The sequence below is a fragment of the Charadrius vociferus genome, unplaced genomic scaffold, assembly GCF_000708025.1.
Source record: "Charadrius vociferus isolate BGI_N301 unplaced genomic scaffold, ASM70802v2 scaffold1277, whole genome shotgun sequence".
Taxonomy (NCBI): domain Eukaryota; kingdom Metazoa; phylum Chordata; class Aves; order Charadriiformes; family Charadriidae; genus Charadrius; species Charadrius vociferus.
Window position 1 is genome coordinate 28,856 of NW_009649323.1, and position 10,476 is coordinate 39,331.

Consider the following 10,476-nt stretch of genomic DNA (forward strand, 5'->3'; position numbering starts at 1 on the left):
ATTCCTGCTCCCCGGCAGACTGCACACACAAATCAGCATCAAGGGTTTGCTACCGCTCAGGAGGTTGGTTGTCATTAATATTTTGCACTTTGGATCTAGAGAGGTGAGTGTGCTTCTACATGCAATGCCTTCTAGCAGAGCTCAGAAAGCATTTCCCCGCGTATATATTAGAGATGATTATGCAAAGACGCATGTTGGTACCCTGGCTTTTTGCATTAACGAGAATGTATCCAAAAAAATCAATTATGCTTGAGCAGTCCAGCTAAAAGCTGCATTCATTTCTGTAACGGACAGGAACATATCTGGACCTTCAGTCTTAAGAGCGAAACAAGTACGTAACAGGTCATTTGAGAATAAGAAAGGCTACACGTTCCAGTAAACAGAGTAACGAGAGCAATTAACCTATTAACCTGTAACACTGCTGTGACTCTAATGATTCTTAAAACAAGTGTGATGCTACCCCAAACAATGGAGGACTTAATCAACAGTTTCTAGTTCACAAGCATAGACAGCAATGACATCATTTGGGGAGAATAAACAGCCCGCTTTAGAGAAACTGTTTTCCTGGAAAATAGACCTCTGATGTGTCTTTCACCTGGTTTTAAAAGCACAGAAAGCAATGTGCCTGGTGTAAGAACTGCAAAGCAGTTGTGTTTGATTAGCAATGAGGAGCATTATGCTTATAATGTGTTTTGATCATGCAAGAATGCCTCTTCCTTTACTAAGTCTCCTTTCTCTAAACAGTTGTATGTAAAGCAGGTAAAAATCAGGTATTTACAGCCCTGTCTACTTACTAGGGGACTCCGGCACCACGTACCTGGAGGAATTCAAGTAAACTCCACATTGTTCTTCACGCACAGCCAGCCTACCCTATCTCCACGTGCAAGACTTTGCCTTGGCTCTGTCCTTCACCCAGCCCCGCTGCGACAGCACTCTCTCCATCTTTACCCAGCAGCCAGGACCAGTCTTGTTACAGAAACGTGTTCATTACAGGATCATTAGAAAGAACGGTCCTGAGAAGGGGCTGCAGGAGAAGTCAGCTGCACCTTCAGTAGGACAAGCTCTGCGCAAGACGGTTTGGATCCAACGCCAGACCTGCAGGCACCCACGTCCTTCGTTTGCCCTGGCCCTTCCTCCCTCGCTCGGCCGCAGCACTGAAGGAAGAGCAAATCCAGTCGCACCTGGTACACGCTTGGGAGCAGATGTGGTAAACTGGCACTTCATTTCTCTTACACTGCTTTGCAGGAAAAACTGGTGTGTTTGCAGCAAACATTTGTATCAAATGACAGGGATTCACGGGTAGATTATTCCAGAGTCGCAGAGAGAGGTTTTCTACCCAAGAGTGGGAGACAGCACATCAGGGCAGATTCTCTGCCTCACTGCAAACAGATTCTTTGATTCCAAGGTGGATATTTACATCTGAAGGTGTTACTGTGCCATGGGTGAATCCGGAATGACACCCAGCCCTACAATAGCTAGGCAGACTAGGGCTCTCCAGCCAGAAAGAGATGCTCTTGATGTCAGTAAAATCCTGAGTGGCACAGAAAAGGCAGATAAAAAGGGAATTGTTCTCTGCCTCTTAATTAATACAAGAACCAGAGAGCATCAAATGAAGCCAGGAGATGGTAGGTTGAAACAAAGGAACTTCACATGACAGTAGCTGAACTGTGGAAGTCATCTCTACAAGACGATATTAAGAAAACTGCATAGGTTTAACAAGCAGCCAAATTCATGGAAGATAAAAATTAATCAAGGACTACTAGAGACAACGACAGCACCTCTGGTACAGACGCTGCATGCCACCAGAGGCAAGGGGAGCATTTGTGATCAACTATCACGACGTATTTGCCCTCCTATAAACCTGTCGTCTGAGGTTTTGCGTTTGGCTTCTGGTCAAACGGCGCAACACAGCCCAAACCAAGCGGAGCTTCACAGCGGGTCTGCTGAGCTTTCCTCCTTCAGCGAGCTCGCCCGAAAAAGGCCAAGAAGCTTTTTTAACTCCAAACCGTTTTTATCAGAATGAAGAACTAGAAACTTAGAATGGTAGAAAGTTCAAGGTAGCAACAGAAGACAAGACAGTGAAACAGTCTGTCTGTAAATCTTCCACCTGCTTGTGCCCCAGCCAGCTCCACCTTGGAGGTCACCAAACCCTGCTGGTCCCTCCGTCCACAGGCGGGCTTTCCTGTGAGTCCTGGCTGGCTGCTCTTTGTAGGGGCTGCAGCTCCTGCCCCTCTCGTGCCCCCATCGCAGCCTGGAGCTCACCCACTGGGTCCCCTGGCAGGAGCAACCCCTTTCCCTCCAGGGGGACACCCTGGCCTGGCCACTCCTGAAGTGGCAGAAGGAGATTGGGAAAAAAAGAAGGAAAACTTAATGCTCTGTATCACAAATACTGCAGGGCTAAGCAGGGTCCAGACCTGACCCAGCACAGCAATTTTTATGCTCCTGTACATCCGACAGCCACTGCTGTCAGAACTAAGTTATGGATAAGGCCAGCCAGCACAGCAACGCAGGAGAAACAGCCACAAGAGCCAGCAGCTCCTGGGCTCCAGCTCCGTGCCATGGCCATATTGAAGAGCGGGTGGAAATCGGTGGCTTTGGTGGGAGAGACACCTCCCAAACTGAGGTGATCGGTCACAAACTGCCTCTCCAACATGCAGTAGCTACTGCTCCTCCACCTTTTGTCAGCGTTCTTCATCTCGACCTCGGAAAGCAAACAGTCAAGACGTGGATGGTCCTCTCTAAGCTGCCAATCATCAAGTCATGCTGTGAAATTTATTTACTGAACTCGGTTTGTAAGCAAAGGTTTGCTCAACTTCCATCCTCTACCTCAGCAGCTAGAAGACAAGGAAAGAGTTTTAACCTCACCTTAAGCATAAGAAAGGTTTCTTTCTTAAATTAATGATTTTCAGGGGAACTCAGTCATCTGAAATTAAATACTGGATCATTAGGAAACCTGGATTGGTAGAAAGTCATTATTACCCAGTGAAGGGGTGTTGGACTAGATGATCTCCAGAGGTCCCTTCCAACCCTAACCATTCTGTGATTCTGTGAAGACCCTCAGACCAGCTGTATCAAACTCTTCAACATTCACTCTGTTAAAATTAATCCTATTCACTAGCCCTGCGAAAGACGTGGGAGCAAATTAAGTGTAAATACACACATGCGAAAAACAATAAAGAAATCAAATTCAGCATTAAAAATCTACAGTGTCCTCATAAATAGGAGAAATATTTTTACTTAAAAAATATATCTCAAAGACAACCTTTTCCCCAACACGCTTCCAGTCAGCCTGAGCAGTAGGAGGTACCTGAAGCCGTGCTGCACACAGCCTGTCTATGCAGCTGTGCGAATTCAACTTCTGATCTGCAATCTCCAGTTTCTCCAGCAGCGTCGTTCTTTCTACCAGTAAATAAGCAATCTGTTCGCTGGCATTACTGTGAGCTATTTCGGACAAGCCTTCCTGTTCCAGCATCTCCTCCACCTCCTTCAGCTGTGCTTCTGCAAGACAAGGCTTTCTGTAAGCAGAGGAACAAATGAAGCCAAATTCCTTTGGGATCTGTGTCCTAGCTCCCCTAAACACTCCCCACCACAACAGCCCTGGAGCTCACCAACAGCTCAGAAAACATTTAATCTCTTCTCCAGCTTCCCACCGCCCTTGCTGCCCTCCTGTCCCCTGTTCTTATCTCAGCCCTGTTCCCACCGTCCCACTCTTTCTGGTCTGTCCCAATGTTTGTGCTCACATCCACTACCCTGCCAAGCAAGCGATGGGACCTGCTGCATCTAGATTGACTTCTTCTGCCTTGCTTTAAGCGGGAGATTTACTACCGTCATTTTCCCTTACCCAGCAGCTAAGCTTCGCCAACCTGGTTATCCACAACCCTTTTACCCCTTAATATGGTTTGGTGGAAATTAAACAACAGATTAAAAAGGCATTGAGAGAAACCAGACGGATGGACAATCACATAAACATCTTCTTTGGAAGAAGAGACACAAAATACTGTTATCACTCATATAAGCAGAACATCACTATTTTCCTAAGGACTGTCTGGCAGGGAGGTGGATCTGAGTATCTTATTTTTTCCCCATGCACAGCAGCACCTCTCTGGTGGAGATCGGGCTGTTGGATCCCATGTGATATGGTACGAAAGCACAGCGAGGAACCTGAAGCAGCTGGAGAAGCAGCAGCCGGTGGGCACAAAGGGACTCGGAGTACTTCTTAAAACATGACTTTAGAAATCACTCCCTGAACAGCGTTCCTGACCCATTCCTCCAAAACCAGCTATAAACCCAGGCTAAGGACTGCTCCTGGGGACACAGACCTGTTGTTTGAAGGTCTCCTGCAGAATTAAAGGAGCAAAAAATCCTTTTAGAATTAAACTGACAATTCTTCACCATTTACCCCAAAATTACAGTTAGAAAGACTTTGCACTGGGAAAAAAAAAAAAAAAGATTCAATGGCCTCCAATGTAAACAGATGACAACCACATTTGCAAGAGAAGTTGGTTTATGGCTAGGCACCATTGTGTTTGTGCAACAAACAGTTGTTAAAAAAAGCCCCTTGTTGACATGGTTGGAAATTTATCTGCCGGGAGAATACGAGGAACCCTTGGTCTCCTGCGTGGTCAGGGCAGCAACACCTGCACTGGATCCAACAGCTTGTTAAGCTACAGAAGGGTTTTTCAAAACCTCCCTGTTTGATTCATATTAAAAAGAAAACCAACAAACCCTGCTCACAATTTCTAGCCCAAACTAGTTATAAAGGTTTCCAAATGCTGTAGGATGTAAACCAGGGGGAGCTGTGGGTTCTGTATGCGGGAAGGAGGGATATTCACTCTCTTTCACTGCTTAGGGAGCCAGAGTTAGACATCTGAAGTTAAGCAGAGCAAATACTCCTCATCCTCTTACACAGGATACATACACAGCTCTGGACAAGTCTGTTCCTCACTTCCATACACTGGATTTAACAGGGGACCCAGTGCAATCACATCCTAAGGCTCAAATCAATCGCATGTTTCCACTCTGCATTTTGCAGCCAGTTCTGTCCAGCCCCATGGATGGAAAACACCCTGCGGTTTCCCGTTCGCCTTCCCCTGTGGTTACGAATTACAGCGTGTTCAATGAAGAGGTCAAACATGGCTGACTTGCCGCTTTCCTGCGTGAAGCGGAGCAAAATACTGTGTTTTGCAGTTTAAAAACAGCTGGCCGCTTGCTCCCCATGCTCCATTATGAAGAGCCCACAGCTCATACTCAACTGATCACCCCCCTTGCCTCCAACCTGCCTTGCAATTTCCTCCCACACTTTTGCCAAATCCCATGTAAAATAAGGTGAAAGCTGCTCTGCTTTATGGCCAGAAACAGGACAACCATCTCCCTTTAGGACCAATGCTCCCATCTCATATGGTGTCTCCTACACTGATAGTTTTGCTTGCAAGTACTTCCCCTACAACACTATACTAAGCAGTATAGTTTGGGTAACAGGATCTGGAAATTTTCCACAGGTTGAAGAGGAAAAAAGATTTGGGAGAGTGAAGGGAGCCTGCCATACACAGCACAGGTTACCTGCTTGTAAAAGCCCATTCATTTCTTATGAGTATCTCAAACACCTTCCCTACCATGTCTGATATGTCCTATTTGAGAAGGGCCAACACTTGGTACAAGCAATGTTATACCACCGCACTGATGTGTTCCCGCCAGCAAGCATCTCCAGCACCACCTCTGCACTCGCTTCTTTGGAAGCCAGTTTTATATTTGCAAAGGTGTCTTACCCCAGGGAGTTTCTCAGAAATAAGCAGTTCACCGGTATCCTCACACCCACCACAGAAGCTGCATCCTCTCCTCCATGCTGGGTACGTTGAAGAAGTACAGCTGTTACAATAAACAAGCTCAGCCTACCACTGTTTATTCTTTTTGTTTCACTTTTTAAGCAAATCGAGGCAAGCCCTCAACAGCGGTGTGTTTTACTGCTGTTACATTTGTTTTTCAGAAAGCCTTGTGGTAATGCAGCGCATGAGTTATCGATCTGCCCTCCAAAAACACCAATGCGTATTCGACAAGAACCATCGGAAACGGATTATGAACTGCCTCGAGGAAAGGAAAAATTTCACTCTGGACAGAGGTACCAAATGAGGTAAAGCTCAGATCAACAGCCTGACATAAAACCAGTGGTGGCTGCTCTCCGCAGTAACCCTTCCAGCCCCTTCCAGGCAAGAAGTAAATGTGCAAGCAGAAACTTAATTTTTATCACCAGAAACAGCTTTCAGCAGATCTAATTGCTCCCAGCGATCCTCAGATCAAGCACAACTTCTGATCTGTTTAGCTGCTTTAGGAAGAGGGAGAGCACTCAGCCCTGAGAGCCCACCAAAGTGACCTCCTGCATTAACCCAAGCCTTTGCCTCTTCCCATCTCTCAACTCCCCGGAGCTGGGACTCCCAATTCACACTACGAGCACCTCACCATTCCAGGTCAGGCTCCTCCTTTGAGCCACAGGCTCGAACCAGCCTCTGTCCTCAACTGTCCTTTCCCATCTCAACTTGTTACCACTTCAAGCCTCCCAAAAGCTCCCTACCACCAGCCTCTCTTCTTGCCTTGCCTGCATTTTTAACAATCCCAGTAGAATGGGGTCTGCCTTTCCACGAGACCCTTCTCCAGCCCCCGCTGCAGTATCATCTCATCCCTACAAAAGATGACAAGCTGCCCCACAAAAATAAGAGGGGGAGTAAGATCCAGAGGACAACCAACTTCCAGTTCAAGACCTTCAGCCTGCCCTACACCCCACAGGGCTCAGGAGGCATCTCTGCATTAGTTTACACAAACTCAAATGAAATCCCATGCACAAATTCAGGCTGGGTGGAGAATGGCTGGAGAGCAGCCCTGAGGAGAAGGACTCGGCAGTGTTCGTTGATGAGAAACTCAACATGAGCTGGCAACGTGCACTCGCAGCCCAGAAGGCCAACCGTATCCTGAGCAGCATCAACAGAAGCGTGGCCAGCAGGGCGAGGGAGGGGATTCTGCCCCTCTATTCTGCTCTGGTGAGACCCCACTGGATTACTGTGTCCAGTTCTGGAGCCCTCAACATAAGAAGGACACGGACCTGTTGGAGTGGGTCCAGAGGAGGGCCACGAAGATGATCTGATGGCTGGAGGCCCTCTGCTGTGAGGACAGGCTGAGAGAGTTGGGGTTGTTCAGCCTGGAGAAGAGCAGGCTCCAGAGAAACCTTAGAGTCCCTTCCAGTAGCTGAAGGAGGCCTACAAGAATCACAGAGTCATAGAATGGTTTGGGCTGGAAGGGCCCTTGAAGATCATCCAGTTCCAACCCCTTCCCTGGGCAGGGACACCTCCCACCAGCCCAGGTTGCTCCAAGCCCCGTCCAACCTGGCCTTGAACACCTCCAGGGATGGGGCAGGCACAGCTTCTCTGGGCAACCTGCCCCAGGGGATCACCACCCAGAGTGAAACATTTCTTCCTAATATCTCATCTAAATCTCCCCTCTTCCAGTTTAAAGCAATTCCCCCTCATCCTATCACTTCGTGTGCTAGTAAAAAGTCCCTCTCCAGCTTTCTTGTAGGTGCCCTTCAGATACTGGAAGGGGCTCTAAGGTCTCCCCGGAGCCTTCTCTTCTCCAGGCTGAACAACGTCAACTCTCTCAGCCTGTCCTCCAGCAGAGGGGCTCCAGCCCTCGGAGCATCTTTGTGGCCCTCTGACCTGCTCCAACAGAAAGCTGGAGAGGGACTTTTTACAAGGGAATGTAGTGATAGGATGAGGGGGAATGGCTTTAAAGTGGAAGAGGGGAGATTTAGATGAGATATTAGGAAGAAATTCTTCCCTGTGCGGGTGGTGAGCCCCTGGGGCAGGTTGCCCCGAGAAGCTGTGGCTGCCCCATCCCTGGAGGTGTTCAAGGCCAGGTTGGACGGGGCTTGGAGCAACCTGGGCTGGTGGGAGGTGTCCCTTCCCAGGGCAGGGGGGTTGGAACTGGATGAGCTTTAAGGTCCCTTCCAACCCACACCATTCTGTGATTCTATGAAAAGCAGAGGCTCAGGGAACAGACACAGCGATGCAGCATCGAACCCCGCAGCAGAGGTTACATTAGAGCCCCGGAGCAGGCAAAGGCCTGACACAGGTCTTTGAGAAAGTGCAGCAGCAGCAGAGATGGGCAGTGGTTTTTTTCAGTTAAGAGGCTGACCTGCGAAGCAAAAGGCCAGTGCCTCAAGAAAATTATCTACAAGCATCCCAAAACACACCAGGGCTGGCACTCCTCCCTGCAAAGGACAGCTGGGTGGAAGGCAGGGCTTCATCCACTGCCTAGATCACTAAATTAGGAACACATATCGCAGGACCACAGCTAATGCCATCAATAAGGCAATAACAAGTCTTCAAGAACAAAGTCTGACAGCCATATCCTAAAGAAAACTCCTCCAGAAAGCTGCACAGAAGCACCGTATGGCACCAAAGCACTGCAGAACCACAAAACCCCCTCAGGGATGGCTGGCTCGCAATTAGCAACGCAGCAGGGTAATGGACACGGATCTCTGTTTCCATTCCAGTGTTAATCGTTGCTCAACAGCCACAAAAATCCCTAAAAAATGGAAAAAGTCCAAAGGAGTAGAGCCACTACAAGGAAATAAACGCAAAGCCAGCTTTTGGGACATTTTTGTCGTTCGTCTGCCACCTCGTGGGGAAGATGAGAGAAGAACCAGCAATAAAGTTTTCCGCTACAGCAACGCTCGTGAAGGCTCATTAGTCATTTAAGCCCTTGCGTACCAGCATTTTCAACACTGAACGATGAATTTACATGCCCAGAGGAACCAGATTTTCAGGCACTGCTTAAGCACACCCATCTTTGAAAAGTCTCTGCCATCAGCGGTGCTCCCTGAAACCTGCAGGCTGGCCAAAACTGAACAGAGACTCAAAACTGCACTTAATTTCCCCAAATTTCTACATTTGCTGCCCCAAACAGAGCATGCTAACAAAGAAACAATTCACGCTGTGCTACCACCCCCAATTTTACCTTAGGCCCAGGATCAGACATGCCACGAAAGGAGAAGTTAACAGTAACAGTGTGCTGCTATTAGCAGTACCCAAAGCACAACAGAAGACTAGGAAGACTAAAGAAAATCAAGAACAAAACCCAGCAAAATATATTTGCTCTTCCTGGAACCGATTGCAGGGTTTGAGAAGAGAGCAAATAATTTGAAGTGAAATAATTTGTTTTAAACAAAACGACTACAGTAAAATAAGCACACGGGACAAGTTTTGAATCACCATCACAGATGTACCACTATCCTTCAAAGTTGTTTTAAAAAGCATGGATTTTGTCTAAACCAAAGCCAACGGTAAATTCAAACAGGAGCACAGCTTGACATTCAGTTACCTAAGGAGTCACTGTCAATTAATTTAGAGTCGGAAAACAAACAGCAGCATCAATTCTGTTCTTCAGACAGCCTCTGGAAGGTGCTTAGTGCAACAATGGAGCTACATGAAGTGAGAAACTGCACGATTCACTGAATACAGGCAGTAAAAGCAGACAAGAACCTCTAAGTCAATTACAAATCAGTTCTAAAATTTCATTAACGCTTCTGCCAACCTCTCAACAATGTACCATGCACGCTGCTCGAGCAGAACTCACTGAGAAACGCTGCTCTGCTCTCAAATCAGGTTTAAACCAGCTCTGCTGAAAGACCCGTACACCACTACCTGCCCATGCTTCTCCTCAGACCGTGTTTCGGAGGGGAAGGATTACCCTGCTGCAGCTGCAGCCGCATCAGCTCAAGCCTCAGCTGTTCATTTTCTTTTTCATATTCGGCGGTGATAGCGTCCCGTTCCTCCGTCAGGCTGCGGACGTGACCCACGTAGCTTTCCACCTAGAAATAAATCACAGAATCATCTAGGTTGGAAGGGACCTTTAAGATCATCAAGTCCAACCATCAATCTAACACTGCCAAAGCCACCACCAAACCACGTCCCTCAGAACCACGTCTGCCCATCTTTTAAAACACCTCCAGGGACGGCAGCTCCACCACTGCCCTGGAAAAACACCGCTATACCCGAACGTGTTGATCAATGCCTGCCCAGCCAGTTGTTGGCACAAGTCCCTCTCTAGCCCCCTACATTTACAGGATGACCGCAAACATTTGTAAGACACCAATTCTTTGTGCCTTTGTGCCATCTGGGGATGGTTAAAACTTGACTGAAAGGTCTGGAGGACGGGAGGGGATGGAGGTGCTGGGACGTGGGGGACTCTCGACCCCAGCCCTATGGGAGACACCGGGCTTTTCGGTGCCCGAAGGCGAGGAACCGGGCCGCACAACCGGCACTTCCCGAGGGCAAGGGGGAAAAAGCAGCTTTCGGCTGTCAACACCCGTGAATGTGCTGCTGGCAAAAGGGCGGGGGAAGGCGTGTTTGGGCCCGGCTGGGCTAAAAAAGAGCAGAGGGGTCACTCCGGCCCTTACGTCTCTCATCTCCTCGGCCCTCCGCCGCTCCA

At 48.2% G+C, this 10,476-nt stretch overlaps 1 protein-coding gene across 1 annotated transcript in view; it reads right to left on the bottom strand.

Annotated features, from left to right (window-relative positions):
* Positions 1-3,472, bottom strand: part of CCDC30 (coiled-coil domain containing 30) — a gene marked incomplete at its 3' end in the record, with an annotated part of 32,319 nt that extends 28,847 nt beyond the window's left edge. The window contains exon 1 of the mRNA XM_009889469.1: positions 3,308-3,472. Coding sequence (XP_009887771.1) covers positions 3,308-3,472 — 165 coding nt within the window. The remainder of the gene's footprint in view (positions 1-3,307) is intronic.
* Between the last annotated feature and the right edge of the window lie 7,004 nt (positions 3,473-10,476).